A 23,933-nucleotide genomic window follows, 5' to 3' on the forward strand; every position below is an offset into this window, starting at 1 on the left:
TTTATTGAAATTGCTTTATTTTTCATAAAATTAGATGAGAGCTGAAATTTGGTAAAATTGCGGGCAAATTTGCCCGCAATTGCTTACAGTTTAAGGGATAATAAAATTTTTAAATATTAATTATATATAGCTTCGTTCTTTATTTTTTTAGTCGTGGAGTTTGCCATTTATATATTACTAATACTGGTAATTTATGACATTACAAATTAAACCAACTGTAACAAATCCCATATTATTTATATTATAAAGAATATTAGTTTAATCAATTTTAAAATTTAAAGATCTTTTAAGGAATAAAAAAAATATTACAAAACTGCTTATTTCTAATAAAAGTTATCATAAAAATTTAATAAACTTACCTTATTCTAATGTTTCTTTTATTTCAGTTATCTTTTCAATTTATACAGTGTATTAACTTAAATAATTCATTATTTAGTAATCAGAATTTAATTAAATAAACAAAATTGTGCTATATTCATTAAAAAGAATTATAAAAAAAGAGTTTCAATTTATAGTAACAAATTCCAAAACCAGCAGAATTCTTCAAAACATAATGAATTATATCCAAATTTTCTAAATAATTGAGTTTTTACAGCATCCAATTCCAAGTCTTTTAAAATCAAAGCAAAATTTACCAGTATTTTGAAAAATCTCATCAAAATATTTTTGGATAAGATTTTTTCTTGAATAAATTTGACATTAGTTAAACTCTTAGTAGCAAGTTTAATGGCCTGATTAAACCTATTTTTATCTTTATAAAAAATATCAGTTTCTCAAACCACTCCAAGCCTATTTTTTTATTAGTGTAAAGAACTCAGTTTTTCTTATTTTTTAATCATATGAATAATAACTTTAGAACTATCAAAATATAGTAAATAATATCCAAATTTTTCCAAATGACTAGAGTTTCTACAGAACCTAATTCCAAGTCTTTTAAAGTATCATTAATACCAATTTGAAATTAGCTAAACTTTCAGTAACAAGTTTAATAGTCTAATTAAAACCATTTTTATCTTTATAAGAAATATCAGTTTTTTAAATCAAAAAATTACCTACTCTATTTTATTTGTGATTTCATTAGTATATCCCATATTATTACCACAATATTTATCTTTTTCTAGCAATTTCTTAATTAGTCTTTGCTGAAACTTGGAGTTTACAATCGATATTGATTAGATATCGCAATGATATCATTACGATATCATTACGATATTTTGATAAAAAATAGATTCGACATCGTTAAGTTAGTCGTAACTGTATTTATTCGATATTGATTAGTTCGATATCTCTGCGATATCGCTGCGATCATTATGCGATGTAAATATTATCACGTAACCACATCGTAGTGATGTCGTATTAACATTGAATTAATATTACAAAATATTTGACATTTTATTTGATATCGTAACCATGTCGTAGTGATATTATATTAACATTGAATTAATATTACAAAATATTTGACATTTTATTTGATATCGTAACCACATCGTAGTGATATCATATTAACATCGAATTAATATTGCAAAAATATTTTACATCTATTTGATATTGTAACCACATCGTAGTGATGTCGTATTAACATTGAATTAATATTACAAAATATTTGACATTTTATTTGATATCGTAACCACATCGTAGTGATATCATATTAACATCAAATTAATATTGCAAAAATATTTTACATCTATTTGATATCGTAACCACATCGTAGATATGTCGTATTAACATTGAATTAATATTACAAAATATTTGACATTTTATTTGATATCGTAACCACATCGTAGTGATATCATATTAACATCAAATTAATATTGCAAAAATATTTACATCTATTTGATATCGTAACCACATCGTAGTGATGTCGTATTAACATTGAATTAATATTACAAAATATTTGACATTTTATTTGATATTGTAACCACATCGTAGTGATATCATATTAACATCAAATTAATATTGCAAAAATATTTTACATCTGTTTGATATCGTAGCCACATCGTAGTGATGTCGTATTAACATTGAATTAATATTACAATTTTATTTGATATCGTAACTACATCATAATAATATCATATTAATATCGAATTAATATTACAAAAAATGTTTTACATTTATTTAATATCGTAACTACATCGTAATGATATTATATCAACACTGAATTAACATCACAAAAATATTTTTATTGTAATATATGTTTATTATTTATTATACATTAATAATAATAATTTTTTATTAGTGGATTATTATGGGTGAGTGGAGTACGTTTCTTTTCTTCCTTTTTTTTTATTCTTTTCTTCTCTTTTTTATTCTTTTCTTCTCTTTTTTATTCTTTTCTTCTCTTTTTTATTCTTTTCTTCTCTTTTTTATTCTTTTCTTCTCTTTTTTATTCTTTTCTTCTCTTTTTTATTCTTTTCTTCTCTTTTTTATTCTTTTCTTCTCTTTTTTATTCTTTTCTTTTCGTATGTGAGTGGATGGATACGTCATTTTCAATTTTAAAATATATATATATATATATATATAAAACAATCATGATTAATAAAATGTATTCTTTGTAAAATATATTTAAAATTTAATACATAACCTTGGGATAACAGTTAGAGCAGGTAATTCCAGGATTTTGTAAAGAATAATAAAAATGATAATATTTTTAAGTTAGTTCTTTCTTTAAATTTTTTTGAGAGTGTTTTGTTTCTTAAAATCATAATATTGTAAAAAAATGCTGGTTGCTACGACTGACGGACAACGACAAATTGTCAGGCTACCCCCGGACAAAGTAATTGAAAGGCGGAAAATGCCATAAATATCCACCCCTATTTTACAACATTTTCTTCCAGGCTAAAGCAAATATTACAAAAGAAATTGCAAATATATTTAACAAGCAATAGATACATGGCCATTGAAAAATATATTCACACTTCATATTGTAATACCACAGTCTAACAAAGAAATTGCAAATATATTTAACAAGCAATAGATACATGGCCGTTGAAAAATATATTCACATTTATACCACAGTCTAACAAAAAAATACTCAAACCACAACATATTGTAAAAAAAATATGAAAAATACGCGTATATCCTATTTTCATACCTTGCTTAACAGCTCCACTATTTATTTAAAAAACGGCTTTTTTCTCTTTTGTATGTGGTTAAGTGGGTACATTTTTCCTTTCTTTTATTCTTTTCTTTCATATGTGAGTGGTGGGTACATTTTCTTTTCTTTATTCTTTTTTTATTCTTGCTTTTCGTATGTGGGTGTTTTACTATGTTGAATATATAAACTAAAGTATCCCAAAGTATTGTTAATATTGTAAAAAGATAATTAAAGTATACTTTAAAAAGAGAAAAGAAAAGACGAACAAAATACCATAAAGTGTTAATATAAAAGACAAGAGAAAAGTGTATTTTTGAAAATAAACAAAAAAAATCTCATTAATAAACGCGAATTTTAGCTATTTTTAGATATCACATGCATGTAATTAAAGTGATTTTAATTGGTTAATTTTAATTTATTATTACATCATGCATATGATTTTATTGGTTAATTTTAACCAAAATTTTATACGATACAAATTAAATAATTATTTTATTATATTTATATAATTAATATAATTATATGGCTGTAAAATAAAAATTATTTTTTATCCAAATTCTATTTGTAGTATCATGATTTGGTAGTTGGCACCTTTCTGAATTACAATTATGAATAAAGTGTACTTTTTGAACATTATCTATTACAGTAATTGGAAAAATACGTCTCCATTTATCTCCTGTTGCTTGAAAACGGTAAAGTGGACATTTTAATACTGAATGTTCAACCATAGTATCTTCAAACCAATCTACAACAATAAATGCATAATATTTGTTATTATTACCCTTATGTTGAAAGATACCTTTGATTATTGCATAAGATTCTTCATGATCTTCTTCATAAATTGCGATAAAATCACCGAGATGTAAAAGGAACTTTTGAAAGAATACCATTTTTTTCTTCAATTGTATATGATGCTAATTTGTACCAACTAATTGAAGAATTTATAAGTGCCACCTCAAACTTCATATCCACATAAGATAAAAACAATTCAATTTTAAAATTATGAAAAGTCAAGAGAAGTTTATCATGTTCCTGCTTTGACATTCTTTTTTTTAAGGAAATATTGGAAATAAAATTTACTGGTGAAGTAACTAAATTAAAAGATTAGTAAATATTAAGCATATGTGAAAAAATAAATATGAAGTACTATAATATTTTGCTATTTTACCTTTTATGTCATCATTTTGAATTTGTTCCTCAATTAAATATTTATCTTCTGTAACATACCAATTCGAAAATAATTGATTAAAATTTGAACTTGTGAACCCAGTACAAGATCTATTTAATTTTGGATCTATACCTCCATCTGCTAAATGTTGAATTGCAAATAAAGTATTGTAACGTTTTAATAAATCCAGGTCTATAGTTTTGCAATTAGTTTTTGGTACCATTCCTTTAAAGATACGATGAACCATCTCTTTTATACCAACCTGAGAGTTGACAAGTGTACCAAAAGTTTTAGCATGCATCAAAAGATGCATATTAATATATATATTTGGTAAGTTAACAAAACTTGCAAAAACTTATAAAAAAACAAAATATTGTTAATTATTGAATTATTCCATGCTTCTGAATTTCAAATTTATAATTATACCTTTGGTAAGAATTAAAAACTCTTCTTTAAGACATAGCTGTAATTCCTCATAGCTATCTAACGTAAATTCCTCATTAAAAATTGCTTTCATAGTCTTTGCAACTTGTACCCAACAAAATATAATAGCTTTTAGCACTAAGCTAATTCGAGCCACATCAATCCTTTGTCAAATAGTGGCTGCTTCATTATTTTTGAGGCTTGATTCCTTTAAAAATCTATTTAATAAAAATGGCATAATCATAGCTAGTCTAAGAAGATCAGACATCATAAAGCTATTGTAATGACTAATTGGATTTGGTAGATGAGACCACTTTTTTGGAATTTCAAAATTTTTCCAAATTTTAACAAAATCATCCTCTCCTTCTTGTGAAAATAATTCACAGGTTAGTTTTAGTAGCCGCCCAATCTTTCCTGCGGTGGCATGATAAATATCCTGTCTGTAAATGTCTCTCACATTTTAATTTATCCAAAATACTAGGTAATGATCTTAAACCATATTCTGTACAAAGTTGTCCTCTTTTTGAACTTACAGATTCTTGAGAAATTTTTGAAATTTCTTCATCTGTGATATGATGATAACGTAATGTTGTCACACTATCCTGATTATAGGTACTCAATGATTCCTTTTTAGTTGTACAAGTACGGCAACCTTTATTTGCATTATGTCTAAATTGATTTTTAAATTTAAATCATTTTAATAGTTGTTACGAAAATATATTATTAAGATTAATAATTAAATTGAAAAATACCTCAGTACTCCTGCCATATCATTACCTTGAGGTAGATCTGCTGTAACAAGGCCCAACCCAGCAATTATCCATGCATCTTGTCCTTGAACGGTCATAATCTTTCCTTTCTCAAATTTTTTTATTTCTGAAACAAATGGTACCATAAACTCGTTAAAATTTCCACCAAAAGGAATAAATCCAAAAACAAAATGGTTCTTGATTAGCTTTCTCTGATGCGTTGGCATGTTACCAAACTGTATATAGCCGCCACCTAAGGAATGGTATACATTTCTAAATGTATCAAAATCATCATAGTAAAGATCTAAAAACAGCTTATAAACTGGCATAGACGACGGTGGATTTCTGACAGAAATGTAATCTGAAGGATGTTGGTATGAAAGCTTTGCATCACGAATGTGCCAACGGTCATTACATTTATAAATTATTTCAGTAATTCGTAATGAACCTTCTGGAATAATTTGGTGTTTATACGTCATCATTATAGTTACTTTCTCTAAAATTTGAGAGGTAATTATGGTTATAAATGGTTCATCCTGAAACCATACTTCTCCAGTTAGAGAACGACGTCATCTTGATAGCCCTTTTATATTTCCAAGTAAATCATCATAATTTAAAATTAGTTGAACTCGTAACTCATAGTTTCCATTTTCATCTTTTAAAATTGCTCTCAACCTTCCAAGTTTTTTAAGACCATTATCATGATAGTAGACAAAATCACCAGATTGATATATTACTATTTTATTAAAATAAACATTTTAATGTTAACAAATCATAATTATACCAAAGTATATTGTCCTATTACCTTCTGATATTATTATTTCATGTTGTCCAAAAAGTGGTGATTCTCCCCATAAAGTTCCATGCCAATATTCTGACTTTGTTTCAGAATTAATACTGGGTCCGAAATACATATGTTTCATCAGCATTAGATTGTTGAGAACACGCCATATAATATCACTAATTGAGAGTTGATATGAAAGCTTCGAATCTCGTGAAGTTGACAGAGTTTTTTTTAGTAAAATTTGAATAGGCTTTGTTATTATTGGTAGGAGAGGAAGACGTTTTCTCCATAATTGGAATCTACGGATATTTTTTACTACATGAGTAGGTTCGAATTGAGGATTGTGAATGATATCAACAAGGTCTTCATATGCTTTTGTAGAAACATTATGCTTCTGAAGTAGTGTTTGGAATCATGTAACAGTTATTCGAATAACTCGAGTATATTCGAGTATTCGAATAAGCATAGTGGTTATTCGAGTATTCATTTAGCCATATATAGTATAGTTAAAATTCTAATTGGGCATTAAATCCTTAAATTTAACTGAGTTAAAATCATAATTCAAGCTAAAAATTATGTAAATCATTACTATAAAAGGAAATTTAACTTATTCGAATATTATTCGAATACACTTTATAAATTTAAATGAATACTCGAGTATATTCGAATATATTCGATTTCAAACACTATTCTGAAGCCAACAAAATAGTGCCGTAGTTAAGGTTGCTTGTCTAAACCTCTTCAAAATCCTACGATTAGTTTCGTCAAAATTTTACTATAGATTTATTATAGTTTCGGCAGAGTTTCGGCAGTTTCAGCATTTATAATAAGTTTCGGCAGTTTCGTCTTTCTCCAAAGTTTCGCCAGTTTTTTAATATAACTTTAATATAGTTTTGGCAGAATTTCGCTTTTCGGCGAAACGCCATCTTGCCTAAACCCCTAAGTTTCGGCAAGCAACCTTAGCCGTAGTTGTATAATTATCAAAGTACGGTGCAAATTCACCATTACAGGACGGTATCTTGTCTTTATCCAAAGCTTCAACAATTTGATGTATTTCTTCCTCTTCGTTGTCATTATGTTCCTCTTCGTCATTGTTACGTTCCTCTTCCTCTTCATTATTACCTTCCTCTTCCTCCTCTTCATTATTGTCTCCATTATCATCATCTTCCTCCTCATCCCTATTGTATTCATTGTCATTTTTCTCTTCCTCTTTACTATTGTATTCATTGTCAGTTTTTTCTTCCTCTTCATTATCAAATGATTGATCATCATCTTCCATCTCATCATTGTAATACTGAGGACCAATTAATCCATATTCATTATCATCATCATTAATGTCCTGAAAACTTAAATCATTATCTTCGTGATTATACTGAAAGTCCATGTTATCGTTATCATTATCAGGTGAACGTACAGGTGAACGTCTCTCACCGGAAGTAGTTGTCTTACCAAGATTGCTGTAAGAAAACTGATTTCGAATTCGAATTGGTTTTATTAGTTTGGCATGACTATATCGTCTCCTCATCTTTATAACAATTACAATTTAAATTAATTTAAATTTAACTAAAATTTTATTAATTCAATTAGAACTTTAAATTTATTAAGCGTGTCGGCAAAAAAAAAAAAAAAATGCAATTGCCAATTAAGTAATCACTTCGGTTAAATTAATGCCGATTTGGCTATTAATGGATACACAAAATTTAGGGTCAATTATACTGTATATGGTTAATGACAATTGGTATGACAAATAATATTATCGAATAATGTCATTTATTGAATAAAATAATAAGTATATAATAAAATAAAATAAAACATAATAATAAAATAAAATATAACATAATAATAAAATAAAATAAAACATAATAATAAAATAAAATAAAACATAATAATAAAATAAAATAAAACATAATAATAAAATAAAATAAAACATAATAATAAAATAAAATAAAACATAATAATAAAATAAAATAAAAAATAAAATGAAATAAAAATATTAATGACGTCGGTGACGATGAGATCGAGAATAAGAGCGCCCGCGCTCTCGGTAGTAGGGAGATCGAGAACGAGAGCGTCCGCGCTCTCAGTGGTGGTAAGGGGATCGGGAGCGAGAGCGCCTAAAGCAGTGTTGTCATGGGACACAGACAGGGATATGGGACGGGACGGGACGGGACTGTTCGTATCCGTGTCCTACACTTTTTATGTCCCGGACAATTGCGGACATTATATAGGTCACGTGTTCATTTTAATTTTTTTATGAAATTACGTTTAAAAGTGAAAAATGATCATATTTATGTTTATTATTTTGCATGATACAACTTCGGAGATGCTGTAAATTATTTAACATTCAAAAATCAAACAATTCAAAAGTAAAAAATTCAATTAGAACGGTAAGCCTATACTTATATCATTATTAAAGAGAATTGCTAATGGCCATTTAGCATTCGTATCATTGGCAGGATGAGTAACATCATCTAATGATATGTCATTTTCTTCACTAGATTCCTCATCAAATCCAACATTTTCCTCCTCCTCTAACATCTCTGCCCAACCTTGAAGATATTCGCCAAAATCATTCTCTAATGGGAGTTTGGTAGTTTCTTCATCTGAATCTTCTCCTATTGGTTCAGAACTATCTTCTAAAATACCAACTGGATCATTATCTTTGGAATTTTCTAAGCTGCTAGGATTTTGATTAACATCAGTTTTATTTGTATCATCAATATCTAATGTAGGTTCAATAGATGTTAGGTTGTTATGAAGACGATGACTATATGTAATATCAGCTCTTAACTTACTCATCTGAAGAGCTTTAGATGACTATATAAAGATTAGAGTGTTAAAAACGCGCACAATTCAATAATTAAATAAAATATAAATATATATATTATACCATTAATCTATTACGCCGCTTTGTTTGTAAAAATCCCATGCAACTCCAGAGCCTTTCAACAGAAGCTGCATTTACACATATACCGAAAATTCTACAAGCTACAAGGCCCAATTCATTGGTAGAAACACTTACATAACACCAATAACGAAAAATATCATTATCAAATTGTTTATAGGATTCAAGATCAAATGGATATTTGGCCAGCCAAAAATCATCAAACTCGCGAAGTATACACTTTGGCTCTTTTCCGAACCATGCATGATAATAGTACATCAACCACTTTCCAAATTCCGAATAATTAACATTAGGAATTGAATTGTTAAACTGATTCATTCAGTATTCAGGATGCAGCAGGTAAGATAATAAAAGGATGAGCTGTTCCCAATCTTTCCAGCGTTTTTCTAGTCTATTAATCATCTGTGTAGCAAGTATATCATCTGGATATTCTAACCAAAATTGTATTAAATAGTTCATGCTATGTACTACTTGAAATAAACGTGCCTTGTCGCATTGTAGTACATTAAGTATTTTGCAGTATGGTTCAAGAATTTCGTTAATAAGTATAAGTTGATCCCAGAATGTGGATGAATCAATTATTTCAAAGATTTCACGTGGTAAAGTTAGTGCTCCTCCTTGCCGATGCGTTTCAACAATTGGTGGTTTGTAATTAATAGCTAGTATCTAAAAATAAAATTAATATTAATTAACTGAATATATATTTATAATTAAATTTACGTACTTGTAACGCTTGTTGTGTTTTTAAAAGGCTAATACACATATAATAAACACTATTCCAGCGTGTTTCCCCTGGAACAGCTATTGCAATATATTTTTTATATGTTTCATATTGCTGTTCCTTTAAATGTGCAATGAAGAATTTATGATTTGAATTTTTAAAATAAGTAGCAAGACGAATAGCACGGTCAATTGTAGTCTTAAATTCTGTAGACTCCTTGAATATTTCACCCACGCAAAGATTAATCTGATGAGCAAAACATGGTAAAAATATTATTGATCTCTTTAAAATTCTCATCCGGCGCCTGTATAAAAATCAAGTGTTTAAAATATTAATAAATTAAATATTATTTATTTTTATGATAATCACGCAATAAATACTAACTGTCCTTACCGAGCTGCTGCGTATACTGATGCACTATCTGTAACTATAGCACAAACAGTGATTCCTTTTTTTTTAAATTCGGTAAGCATTGCTTCAGTTTTATTTATTACTGCAGTGAAATTTTCACGTTCGGCACTAATATCTACTGCTTTCCAAACATAGGGTCTTCCTTCGGAAGATATTAAAACTGTTCTTAATAATTGCTCATTTTTTACGTTAGTCATCCATCAAAAGTCATTGTTATACCAACTGGATCTTCTTTAAGCGTAGTTTCCATAACTTTATCTGCTTCTGATACAACTTGTTTTAAAATATCACCTCCAAGAACACGACGATCAGGTAGTTTGATGAAAGGATTCAAAAAATCAAATAATTCCTTTGCTTCGGGATTATTTACCCACGATAATGCCCATCCACAAGAGACTGTAAGTCAGAGCAGTAACATATGGAATTTTTGTACATCTTCCTTAGACAAGAATCGGACAATAAAGTTATCCATAGGCCCATAATATAATGAACGTTTAACTACTTTGCTAGATGAACTTGATGCCAAAGAGGCTTGAGAGGATATAGAATTTGAAACTAAAAAAAAAAATAAATATAAATATTTTATTTTAAGGGACCGATCACGACTCAATAGGTGAAATTTATTAATTACGATTTACGCAAATCTTTACCGAAAATGGCTAAAACTCCTATTTTACCGGATCGTCGTCTCATCATGTGATATAATATGCAAATTTTAAATACAGTAATTAATAATGTCGATCCTAACTAAGCCACTTGAAGAGTTTGAAGTCGCCAGAGTTCCACGTCTTTGATTTTACTATAGAAAAACATAAGATTCCGACCATATATTTTCGGCTATTTCAAGCTTTAAATAAATTATTTTTGAGCAATTTTAACCAAAATCGGTTAGTTTTAGATTTTTTTTTTGGGTTTAACCCTATATATAGTTTATTTAGGCATCGTCCTTTATTTTATTTTTTTTTAAAACATACTGAGCGGTGTTTAATCATAAACATTTACTTTCTACCAGTTTATTTATTATATTATAGTGCGTTATTTACCATATTTTCTGTAGCTTGTTCTGAACGTTCGTGCATAAGCTGAGATCCAATTTTGTATTGTTGTTATCTTGGGGACGTCTTCAGCTTTCAATTCACCAGATTCAACAAATGTCAGCAGTTCATTATACATATCCTTTGCTGACATCTTATCCTTTTGATTAAGATTTCCATTCAAAAAAAAACTTTTCAACAACTCCTTTACCTGCTTTGTCATTCTTTTTCCTTTTCCTTTTCCCCCTACTTTTTGATTGCTTTTTAGCGCCCATCCCATAGGAAATTGAAAATTTATGTCAACAGAACTAATTCAATACAAATCATGTAGGTTTATAATTTGAATTATGTTTGTTTAAGTTTCACATCTATTTACCTTACATCTTCTAATTCACCATCACCATTATTATTATTATCCATGAATTCTGGTATGCTAGGTGTATCTATATATAAAAAATTATTAGTCAAATGTTATGATGAAAAAATTTTATTTCAATCAATCACCTAACAGAGGAATTGTCCAAGTTAATTCAGGTTCAGTTTGTTCAGAAATTTTTGGATGGGGACGAATAATTGGTTTGGTGCATAGTTTGGCAATTGCAGCAGGAGAAAAATTATTCCATAGACCAAAATGTGGAAGTGATCGGGCACATACATAACCTGTCATTTCGCCAGAAATTGGCCATTTCCAGTAAAACAAATTTGAAATACCTTTTATAGTTTTGATATTGGGCTTTGAATTTTGTTCTTTTTTGCTAATATTATATATTTTTTCATCTTCAGGTTCAAATTGACTTCAATTTGGTTCTAAATTTGCCAGTGATGTACCAGCTAAATGTTTAGCTGCTTCCACTATATCCTCTCCATCACGAATATCATATCCAATCCGAATATATCGTTTGATTGAATGGGAAATCTAAAAAGAAAAGGTAATTTTAATATGAAATTTATTGCAATGACTATAACAATAATACTTACTGCAGCATGATGTGAATCAATAGTTGTTTTAGCTTCGCCTGGTTCAAGAAATTGCCAATCACGAACCTCAATTTGATACCACTCATTCCAATGTGAAACTATAGCCATAAGTTCTGATGAATGGTAATGTGCCCCATTATCTGAAATTACTCTAATCCACTTTGGTTTATGTTTTATTGTTTCAAAAACAGCTTCAAATGAGGAGGCTGTAAACCAAGCATCCTGTTTGGTATCAGTTGACCAGTGATCGTAGGCCCTTACATCTAACTCTTTGCAATCTTTTTTTTTTGTAAAAACCAGAATTGTATGAAGAGTCCATCCACGTTTTCCAAAAAATTCTGCTTTAGTTTCCCGAGCAGATCTTGGCAAAATTCTCATCTTATAATCAACAATAAATAATGCACCATTCTCATCAAGACTGGCCAACGTAGCTTTAAATTGAGCATTCAAGTATATCTTTCGTGTTGTATGGGCTAAAAAATATTGCAAGTGTTCCTTTATTTCGTCTAAAGAAGCAACTTGATCCTCCATTATATGTAGGTGCATAAATTCAAAAAATTCAAAAAATTTATCACATTCTGAGCACTGTGAAGTATGTTTTTCAGAACACTTTGCAAAAGCATATGGCAAACAATGGGAAATACAGGGATTATGTATTGTTGTACCATCAGCATTAACCACTAATTCTCTTTCATAATCACGACGCAGATGACGCTTTAAATCATCAATTTTTCGCAATACATTATCCTAAAGATATTTAGAAAAGGTAAATTATAATATAATCAAACTAAATAATTTATTTATCAAAATAGATTCCACTTACTAATTGCTCCTTTTGCAAAAATGTATTGTGTGCAATAGCTGTTAAAGATTCAAATGGAGTATAGCCATATTCATTACAAGTAAGACAAAGTCCACCCATATCATCCCGATATTTAATGTTACTACAGTTTGCTAATCGGCCCATAAATGATGTCTTTTTCATACCGTTAGGAAAGGTTTCTTCAAATTTTTTCCACAATTTGATTTTTTGATCACGCATATATAATATTGGAGATCTATTTTTATCCACCTGGTAGGAACTTTGTGCAACTACACTTCGATCCTGAAAAAAAATTAGAAATTGTCTTTCTTTAATTTTAGACATCTGTTTAACAATTCTTTTTGGCTTTATTAGGCTTGGTGCACCTGGTCCATTAAGTCTTGCATGTTTTCGTGCAGAATTAATTATATCACTTCCTATCTGTAATAATTTAGATTTTTTAAGATTTATTTTATAATGAATTCAATATGAATTTTATCTTTACCTTAAACTTTTCTTTGAGTTTTTTGTATGTAAAATTTTCGGCAATTATTGAAAGAATCCTAACATTTCCATCAATTCCTCTTTTATTTGTTTCTAAAGCTTTTTGTAAACTTTTCCAAAATGTTTCACTTTCATTATCAGGTTGAGAAAAAGATTTATTTTCTATTACTAATAACATTCCCTGATTCAAAGAGTTTTGCTAGATTTTCCCTATCAGATGAAGGATCTGGTGCTTTTGTCCAAAATTCAATCAAATGCCGTTTTTTCATAAATGGTGTAATATTTGTACAACCAGAAGCGCAAAACATTGCTCGCCATGCACCTAATTCTTTTTCTTGAAATTGATAATTTTTTGGATAAATCTGATATAAAATTGTAGGAAATTGAATTATTGTATTAGTTTGATCGTACCAGTTTGTGAATAATTTTGACCAACTTGAAAATGTGTTGGCAATTTTACGTTTTTTTATATTTTGTTCGAATATAAGATTCAATATATCAATGTTTTTCCAATTATCACTCGTACAAGTAATTAAATTTTTACTCTTTTCTAATTTATTCAATTCTGTCAATATTTGTTGAATGTTATAATCAGTAATTCCAAATAAAGTCGCACCATCATATTTTTTAAGAATACCGATAGTTTCCCAAATTTTATTAGGTGTAGTATCCTTATTATGATATAATTTTATACCTTCGTTATAAATATTTAAACTGCATTCATCTTCTATAGATTGTACAAAAAGTGAACGTTTGTCTGCATATTTTGTTATAAGTGTAGAAAGATATCCAGGACCAGCACCATAACATCCTTCACGAGATGAAACACCAATTTTACTAACTACAATTAATATCTAATCTAAGCGAATAAATATTGGAATAAATGAAATATCAGCTACTAACTCATGAACAATTGCTTCATTATCAAATCCCATTACAGCTAATCCTGAATACTTTGTTTTATTACTAAAAATTTGGCTATACGTGTTATTAATAGCTGCAGTAGCTGTTAGTTGAGTTCTGGAATCTTTACCATCACAAATACAACGAAAACATGGGTTATGTGTTTGCTCATCATTAAGAACTGTTATTGCAAAGTTCTTACCGTTAAGACAACAATTAACACATATAAATAGTCGATAAGGTATTGGATTTATGCAGTTTTCGTTAAATTTGCACGGTTTCCACCAATTTCGTGCATATATTCCATAATGCAAGTCTTCTGAAATAATTCCTTTAGCTAAAAGAGTTACTATGTACTGCTTTTTTTTGCTCATTGTAAAAGTTTTTATAACAAAGAAACCGAAATTCCAAAAAAAGTTTTTTTATTAATAACGAAACCCGTAAAATTAATTATAGATTGTCGATCATTTTATCCTATCGAGTTCCGATCTGTCACTTAATTGCAAATAACAAATTTTAAATATTTATATGGTCGCTTTTGAGGAATTACTGAGTTTTGAGTATTATTGTTAGGTTGTAAACAGGCAAAGATATTCTCTCGCTTTTCTTCATTTGTTCTGGCAAAAAAATTAGGGCATTTCTTAAAATGCTGTATTATCCGATTTTTTTTATTTGGAAACCACACTTTATGCCCTTCTTCTTCTCCCAACTTGTCAATACATGGTTTACAAAAAGTTTTGAGATTGCTTTTGTTAACTTTAACATCAGTTTTAACAATATATTGAGTTAATATAGGTGGAAGCGGTGGCATGGCGATAATGAAAAATTTTTTGTGGCTTATATTACACAATGTCCCGAACATATAAAAATTGTCCCGGACAATTTAAAAAATACCCGGACATGTCCGTATGACAATGCGCTGATCGGGACATTTTTGGGACTTGGACAATGGACACAGGACACAGACATTGTTGTCCAAGCAAAATGCTGCGGACAGCGTCCGCTGACAACACTGGCCTAGAGCGCCTGCGCTCTCTATACTCATATGTCCTACAATCCACCCTATTTCTCCAGGAGGACCGGACTAATGCTTAAAACAAAGCAATTATTAATATAAATGCAATGAATTAATGAAAAAATCAGTTAAATAATAAATACTTACGCTCAACTCTCCAGAACTCGTCTGAGAGTTCTTGGTGGAACCTCTCGTCATGCAAAGATGGGGTACGAGTAGGGTAATCATCAGGATTTCTATTGATTAGCCTTTCTAGATTCACGTACCCCGCCTTTAGTGCATTCCACTTGACTCTGCATTGTTTTCTAGTTAGCCTGAATGTGTGATTGTTTCGTATATCACGAGCAATTCCACGCCATAATTGTTTTTGGTTATGTAACCTCGTTGTGGTGAATAAGGGCTGATAGGCCCGACGACGCTAAATTAAGGTCAAAGCAGCATCATCGGGCCATTGAATGTATACTGGAAGATTTGCGTTTAAGTTTAATGCTGCCATTATTAAATATTATTAGTTTGATGGGGAAAATGTCAAGAAAAGGCTCTATATTTATAATAAATTTATTATGATTTCTTTGAGTTTATTTTTACGATCTTGTCTAAATTTTTTAGTTCTAATGCAATCCTTAATTAATTTATTTAACATTGAATAGGGCCCCTGAATATACTATTAAGAACCCTGTCGTACACTTTTAAAATTTTTTGGAAAGTTATATCGTACTGTGGTATAAATTTCCTTTTTGAGTGCTCATGTGAAGTGACTTTTGTCGTACACTTAATAGTCAACAATAAAAAAAATTTGTCGTACACTCAATTAGTGGTAAAAAGACTTTGTTGTACACCTAATTTATAATATAGAAAGTTTTGGTGTACACTTTTAACCAAATTGATAATTTTTATTATTAGTTATAAGATTTATATTAAGACAAAACTTAAAATAATTGCACATTAATATAAAAATTAATAGTTGCGAAGTTACGATAACTGGTTAATCATTTTATATTATTAATTTATTAATATTTAATGAATTATTTTTCACCATTTTTTCGCAATGTTATATAAATATATTTAAAAAAGTATTTACCCAAGATATATAAAAAACTAATAAATATTATTAAATAAATTAATGAAATTTATTTTAATTGACTTATTATTAAAAAACTTTTATTAATAAATAACAAAAATGTTTCTTATTTAATCTAATTAGCATAGTCGTACATTTTGCAATTTTATTTAATTGCTTTGAATGTACATTTTGGCTAAATTTGGAGCAAATATTAAACATTCATTGTACAATATAAAAAAATTTTTGCTGATGTCGTACATTTGAGCAAAATTTTGCTGTACACTTTGACACTTTCTCAGACAAAGTTCACTATATAACAAACGTTCGTATTCAGGGGCCCTCATTGAATACACACATAATTTTTTTTTGATTTCTTTGAGTTTATTTTTACGATCTTGTCTAAATTTTTTAGTTCTAATGCAATCATCCTTAATTAATTTATTTAACATTGAATACACACATAATTTTTTTTTGATTTCTTTGAGTTTATTTTTACAATCTTGTCTAGTTAATGCAATCATCTTTAATTAATTTATTTAACATTGAATACACCCATATTTTTTTGATTTCTTTGAGTTTATTTTTATGATCTTGTCTAAATTTTTTTAGTTCTAATGCAATCATCTTTAATTAATTTATTTAACATTGAATACACACATAATTTTTTGATTTATTAATTTATTTTAAAAATATAGTTACAGTAATACTGCATCACAGCGTTAATTAATATATATAAATAAAAATAAATAAACAAATTCTATTAGGCCAAAGAAATAAAATTATTCGTTTCTCATGAAAAAAAATTGCTAAATTTGACCCGGCCGCCTGGAAAAAAAATTTATTTTCAAAAAAATTTAGCCTGAGGTTCACAGATGATGATTGGTTGATTTAATAAATTTTTTGCCCGGGTCACTGGATGGAAAAAAAAATTATTTTTTTATGATTATGATTGGTCAAAACCAAAATCACATGACCAAATAAAATAAATTTTTTTATTTTTTCGTAACATTTACATGACCCGTCCGGTCATGAGAAACGAATAAATTTATTTACTTGGCCTTAATAAAAAGTGAGTTAAAAATGTTATTTATAATTATACATTAAAAAAAGCAATAAAGAAGATGAAAGTAATCTGCAAATTATATTTAAGGTAAAAGAAAATGTAATATTTTAAATCACGCATGTCCTTCCTTGATTATATTTCATATTACACTGCGATGATATATTACAATTATACTGAATTTTAAGCTAACCTTAATCTACACCGTAAGGAACTTAATTCGATCTTAATTTACTCCATTTTAGAATATTACCAAACAATTAGACAAATGATTAGTTGCACATGACTTGCATTATTTGTATAGTTGATACTTTATATAGTACCGATATTTGATTACACCAATATGTATTAAAACTCTTTCCTACAGTATAAAATATCAATATATCAGTATTTTTCAAATATCGTTGTAAGTTGACTACTGTAGATCCCATCTATCTATTTAAAAAATTCTTTTATGTAATCAATCCAGGGGCTTACACTAAATAAGGCTTAGATATGGCTTAGTTAGATAGGATCATCACATGGTTCAGTTTAAAAATAATCGATCTTTTTTATTGATTGGTTTTTTTCCGATCATATTTTATATTTTATCGTCAAGAGTATAATTATTTAAAAATTTAATTTTTCTTGCATGTCATCGTATCACACATAAAAATGGAAATTCAAAACGTAATATTCCATTAATTTCTTCTCACTCCTTTTTCTTCTACCGATCATTTTTCTTCTCACCCCTTTCCATTATTTTTCTTCTCATTCCACGTATAGCCTGAAAATATAATAAAATTTGGAACCGTAAAATCGATTTGAGGTAATCTTCCATATAAAAAAAAATGTCACTGAATGAAATTCGATATTGTAATAATTTATTTATATAAATTAAATTTAATTTCCGATCCTCTAAAAATCATAGTTTTTTTCCATCTTTCAACATTTTCAACTGATCCCGCATTCCCTCAATTTATACAGTACACAACGATATTGAGATCCTGCATACTTTCCAATTACGTTCTATAATTAAAATTACAGTAACCAAGATCTCATTTATATCGTGATAACCTCGTTTTATATCCCATATTTGATCAAGGGGTTATATTGACAATCTCGCTCTTTTGATCAAAGAGATCTCATTTATATCATGACAATCTTACGAGAAGTTTACTTCACTTTTTTTCTCGTTCTCTCATTTTCTCTTGTTCTCTTATTACGATATTATGACTAAACGTAATAATAAAGAAATAGAAATCGAAACAGGTATATATGTAACTCTTCCGTAAAAGTTTTGCTTATATGTAAGAATAATAACCGAAATATGTATAATAGGATCGAAAAAAAATCAAAGGACCTTACCAAGAAAAAGGAAAGAAATAAATATTGAAGAAACTAATCAATTATTATTAGGTAAATATTAATTTATATAGGCTTTAGCACAGGTCGAAATATAATATACTGGTCATCAATCGGTCATATAACTGATTGGTACCTGATTGGTAGCTGATCTGTTACTGATTCATTCATTCAGATACCAACCAGTCATCAATCAGGCATTTATTTCAATCGGCTACACATCAGTTGTATGACCGATTGGTGCCGATTGGTGACTGATTGGTGCCAGTTTAACAATCGGTAAACAATCAGCCATCTGTCATCTATATTGGAAGTTGACCGATTGGTTGCCGATTGGATATTGTTTGACCATCAGTCATCAATCGGCTATCAGCAGGTCGAATTATTGTCAATCGGGTACCAATCAGGCATATGTCCGATTGATACAGATTACAGCTATTTGCGAAATAACGGACCACTTACAGCTATTTGCAAAAATAATGGACCACCTAATTCATTTTCGACTGCGTATGAAATTTTCATACGCAGTCATACGCATGGTAATATCTGCCCAGACCGTCAAACTCATTTTTTGAGTTTTTCATATGTAATCATTCGCAGTTATATCACAATAATTCTAGCAGTTAACTATGCGTATATGACTGCGTATGGCTGCGTATGAAATATTCATACGCAATCGAAAATCGAATTAGCTGGTCCATTATTTTGCAAATAGTTGTAATAGATGATTTGTATGTAGCCGATTGATGCTCATTCAATAAATGTGCTTTATGATTTTATCTGATCTAAGACTTTTGAAGAATAAAAATTCGATACTACTGGCCGACTTATTTTAACTGTTACTAGTAAACCGAACAATGATGGAAATCATAATAAAAATGTATATACCCACATTCTTTTATATTGCATAAGCTAGTAAATGATTTATTCTAAATAATAAACAATTTTGTCACCAATTGTATTAAAAGATTTAATAATTCTCCTAATTACCCACTGAAAATTTATCATTTGACTATACATGATGAAATAATGTGTACAAAATGAACAAGGGAATATACAAGGAATGATATTTAATAAAGAAAAAATAGGCAGAAAGTCGAAGATTTTTATAAAAAAGAATATCGTTGGATGATTAAAGAAATAATTGAAAAAAGAAATATTACAATAATATTATTTGAAGGAAGTATTTTTAGAAAAAAAAAATTAACTGTATGTACTAATTAATATACATAAAATTCGCAAAAGCAGGGGAGGGGGGATCGGTTATTAGTGAAAAATAGGTAAATAGAATACAAAATATAGGAAATCACCACCATCACAACACCACCACCATCACTACCATCAATCGTCCATTTCAAGATAATCATCGTCAGAAAGTTGGTCAAAAGGTTGGCCAGAAGGTTGGTTGGAAGATTGGCCGGAAGGTTGTTGGTTGGAGGATTGATCGGAAGGTTGTTGGTTGGAGGATTAATCGGAAGGTTGTTGGTTGGAGGATTGATCAAAAGGTTGTTGGTTAGAGGATTGGTTGGAAGATTGGTTAGAAGGTTGGTTGGAAGATTGGTTGAAAGGTTGGTCAGTACTTGTTAATAAAACAGTCTCTTCCATTTCTTCCTCCCCTTCTCCAACGTCAGCATCATATCCATCATTAAAGGACTTTTCACTTTCCGCAAATTTCATCAAGTCATACTGCTGGTCTTGACGCTGGTCCAGCTGCTGGGTGACTGCGATCTTTAACTTTCCTTTATATCTGGAACGAGTCCAATGCGGCGCCAACAAAGGCGCCGCCAGTTCATTATTACAAAAACAATTGCCCGTAACTTGCTCACGTAATTTTCTATTATTTGGTTGTTCAGTTCTTAATCGGTCAATATATTCACGCAAAAATAATCGTAACTTAAAAAAATTAAAATAGTTGGTAAAATTAAAAATAGTTAGAAATAGTTAGAAATAGTTAGAAATAGTTAGTAAATAAATTAAAAATAGGTAGAAATAGTTAGTAAAATTAAAAATAGTCAGAAATGGTAAAATTAAAAATAATAAAAGCAGGAAGAAATACTCACTGTGTCAGATCTCCACTTAAGATCTTTGACAATAATATTGCTTCTCCCGTTTTCGCAATCAGTCTCGGATTCCTCGGGTGAATGGTAAGCGTTATTGTCAATTATTAATTGTAAGTCTTCGTCCTTAAATTTCTTGACTAATGAATTTTTCACCATCTGTAAATGTTTTATTAGTCTTCCCCTTTTTAATCTTTTCTGTATTAGATAAGAAGTTAGTATTAAGCAAATATATACACTGTACAAAACTTTATTTACTCACGTCATGGCGTCTGGAATTGGAATGTTTTCTTTTTTCTTGCAGTTTTTTTCTTGACGATGACCGATTCTTTTTAAGGTGCTCTTCACGTTGATGACGATGAAGGGAGTGAATTATATCATATAAAATTTCGTTAGAAATAGGAAATATATTATTATTAATATTTTCCATTATACTAGGTATAATATCGTTAATAACGCGATTTCGCTGATTAGTGAATGTTTGACCCAAATCAATCCTTCTCCCTTCTGGTAATGCATCATACTTCCAAATAACTTCCTTCTATATAAAATCAACAATATCAGTTAATAAATATATATAAAATTAATTTGAGATATCCTTATTTACCCTTAAAGCTTCTCTTAGATCTTTTGGCATATCACTTTTCGTCAAATAGAAGGGAGTATTTGAACTATTTGAGCTATAGGAGCTGTCCGAATCACTTGAATCGTCTGAACTTGATTGGACTGGGGCTTTTCCCTTTGCTTTATCGCTGATGGCTTTTCTGGAATTTTTGTCGCCATCGTTAGTATTTTTTTTTGACGGCCTTTTTAGTACCCCTGTATTTTTCATTAGTAGCGCTGGTTACAGCGCTTACATCTTCTTTTTCATTAGTGGCGCTGGTTACAGCGCTAGCGCTTTCATCTTCTTTTTCATTAGTGGCGCTGGTTACAGCGCTTTCTTCACCTTTTTCACTAATACCGCTAGTTACAGCGGTGTCACTTTTTTCCATTTTAATTGTTATATCCTCATCTGACGATATAAGAATTGGTTCTTGTTGAGAACCAGCCTGTGAAGAACCCCGTGAAGAAACAGCCTGTGAAGAAACAGCCTGTGAAGAAACAGCCCGTGAAGAACCTGGCACCCCGTAGGGTTCATTATTTTGCTGTTCTTGTTGTCCTTGTATAATATTCGCAATTTTTTCAAAAAAATATTTGGCTTGTTGGGTAAAAGCTATTAATTTAGATAATCATTAGTTTTTAGTAATATCCTGATATCTGCTGTCCGCCGATCAACTTACCCAATAGCTCGTCTACTTTCTCTAAATCTTTCTTATTGGACATATTTAATTCAAATTTTTTAAATTTTTTTAAAAAACATAAAAATATCCACAGTATAGAAAGAAATCAGTATTTTTTTTCAGATCGATTATTTTCATTATTTTTAACAATTTTAACAATTTTCAATTGTTCTAACAATTAGCAATTAAATGATTAATAAATTTAATAAATTAAAATCTGACAATTAATCATTAGACTAATGATGTAATGATGTAATATTATACGCGAAATTTGCAGAAATTAAGCAACACCGGTATATGTTATATGTTATTTAAATAAGATATATCATTGACTTAACAACTTTTCTATAATTTATTATTTGACTGTAACGATGTAATGATGTAATATGATACGCAAAATTTGCAGAAATTAAGCAACACCGGTATATGTTATATGTTATTTAATAAGATATATCATTGACTTACAAACTTTTCTATTATTTATTATTTGACTTTATTATTTGACAAATATTATATCGAAATAAGACTTACTCGTATATTTCATGTATTTTAATTTTACCGTCTTCATCCTCCTCACCCTCCTCACTTCTGATATTATTTATTTTGACAGAGGATGCTAACATCAGAGCACTGCTGAACGAATTCACTTCTTGATTATTTAATAAAGTTCCCATTTCTGAATTATTAAGTAGGGATAGTTGAGTTTCTAATATATCGATCTTTTGTTGTAGAAAATCATTTGCTTCTTTCTGCATACTCATGATTTCCGTTAACGCACGATTACAGTTTTCTAATTCTACAACCTTTTTCCGAGATTCTATATCCCTGATCGTTGCATGATTCGACATTATTTGTAAAGAGTCATTTACTCGCGTTAAATTCTCATTCTTTCGTATCAGGTTTTGCCTAATGTATTTAAGGCTACTATGTTTATGCTTTCGGCCCATTATAACCCCTAGAATTAAAATAAAAATCAATTTATAACCTTTGACTATTTACAAAAAAATGAGATAAAAAAAAAAATGCAGATATAAAAACCGAATATTGTGATATTCGTACGAAAGACCAATAACTATAAGAAAAAACCGGTATGAATATATAAGATAATTGTTAAGAATGTTTATTATTATATTAAAGCAGAATCGGTTTATATAAAAGAAAATCGATAACCGTAAAAAAGAAACTGACTTGAATGTAATCTTTGTTTTCACCGACCTATTAAAATTGAAGGATATGCATTAAATTTTCAAGTAAATTTGTTCCATTTGATCATTATCGGTATACCTGTAATAAATTTTTGAAATTACAATCCACTTTCAAAAAAACTTTCAAACGTAAGAGATGAACGGCAGAAAGCTGATGAACTTATTTATCATGAGTTTTTTTATAATCGGCACGATTTTTATTGCTGCTTACAGACTAATTACTCATGCATGATTACCTTATAAGAAAATCAATCAAATAAATTATATTGGAACTTTTTTATTGTAACTTTAATGCTGCAGTGGCGTATTGGTTAGGGAATGTAATACCTGGATTATATTTCTGAGTTCAGTACCTGCTGTATGCATTACTTTCCAGAATATTTGACCATGACCGTGAGTTCTCTGGACCGGTTGGCTTGGATGCCGTGAGTCC

At 29.2% G+C, this 23,933-nt stretch overlaps 7 protein-coding genes across 7 annotated transcripts; all 7 read right to left on the reverse strand.

Annotated features, from left to right (window-relative positions):
• Positions 1–5,065: 5,065 nt before the first annotated feature.
• OCT59_018062 (uncharacterized protein) lies at positions 5,066–5,532 on the reverse strand (the record flags this gene model as incomplete). The annotated part of the gene is made up of 2 exons (XM_066148509.1): positions 5,066–5,354; positions 5,438–5,532. 2 exons carry the CDS (start codon positions 5,530–5,532, stop codon positions 5,066–5,068), a joined length of 384 nt encoding a protein of 127 aa, XP_066004432.1.
• Positions 5,533–6,003: 471 nt separating this feature from the next.
• Positions 6,004–7,743, reverse strand: OCT59_018063 (uncharacterized protein; the record flags this gene model as incomplete). The annotated part of the gene is made up of 3 exons (XM_066148511.1): positions 6,004–6,170; positions 6,240–6,612; positions 7,177–7,743. 3 exons carry the CDS (start codon positions 7,741–7,743, stop codon positions 6,004–6,006), a joined length of 1,107 nt encoding a protein of 368 aa, XP_066004433.1.
• Positions 7,744–8,597: 854 nt separating this feature from the next.
• On the reverse strand, positions 8,598–9,017 carry OCT59_018064 (uncharacterized protein; the record flags this gene model as incomplete). The annotated part of the gene is made up of 1 exon (XM_066148512.1): positions 8,598–9,017. One exon carries the CDS (start codon positions 9,015–9,017, stop codon positions 8,598–8,600), a length of 420 nt encoding a protein of 139 aa, XP_066004434.1.
• A 1,216-nt stretch (positions 9,018–10,233) lies between these two features.
• On the reverse strand, positions 10,234–14,850 carry OCT59_018065 (uncharacterized protein; the record flags this gene model as incomplete). The annotated part of the gene is made up of 12 exons (XM_066148513.1): positions 10,234–10,397; positions 10,475–10,651; positions 10,748–10,810; positions 11,299–11,597; positions 11,666–11,732; positions 11,794–12,000; positions 12,118–12,205; positions 12,268–13,014; positions 13,091–13,510; positions 13,575–13,672; positions 13,743–14,410; positions 14,477–14,850. The coding sequence occupies 12 exons, from the start codon at positions 14,848–14,850 to the stop codon at positions 10,234–10,236; spliced, it is 3,372 nt and encodes a 1,123-aa protein (XP_066004435.1).
• Positions 14,851–14,972: 122 nt separating this feature from the next.
• On the reverse strand, positions 14,973–15,287 carry OCT59_018066 (uncharacterized protein; the record flags this gene model as incomplete). Its single annotated transcript, XM_066148514.1, has 1 exon — positions 14,973–15,287. One exon carries the CDS (start codon positions 15,285–15,287, stop codon positions 14,973–14,975), a length of 315 nt encoding a protein of 104 aa, XP_066004436.1.
• Positions 15,288–20,425: 5,138 nt separating this feature from the next.
• On the reverse strand, positions 20,426–22,338 carry OCT59_018067 (uncharacterized protein; the record flags this gene model as incomplete). Its single annotated transcript, XM_066148515.1, has 6 exons — positions 20,426–20,851; positions 21,019–21,213; positions 21,278–21,556; positions 21,623–21,774; positions 21,833–22,228; positions 22,296–22,338. The coding sequence occupies 6 exons, from the start codon at positions 22,336–22,338 to the stop codon at positions 20,426–20,428; spliced, it is 1,491 nt and encodes a 496-aa protein (XP_066004437.1).
• A 484-nt stretch (positions 22,339–22,822) lies between these two features.
• On the reverse strand, positions 22,823–23,143 carry OCT59_018068 (uncharacterized protein; the record flags this gene model as incomplete). The annotated part of the gene is made up of 1 exon (XM_066148516.1): positions 22,823–23,143. One exon carries the CDS (start codon positions 23,141–23,143, stop codon positions 22,823–22,825), a length of 321 nt encoding a protein of 106 aa, XP_066004438.1.
• Between the last annotated feature and the right edge of the window lie 790 nt (positions 23,144–23,933).

Source organism: Rhizophagus irregularis, chromosome 27, assembly GCF_026210795.1.
Source record: "Rhizophagus irregularis chromosome 27, complete sequence".
Taxonomy (NCBI): Eukaryota; Fungi; Glomeromycota; class Glomeromycetes; order Glomerales; family Glomeraceae; genus Rhizophagus; species Rhizophagus irregularis.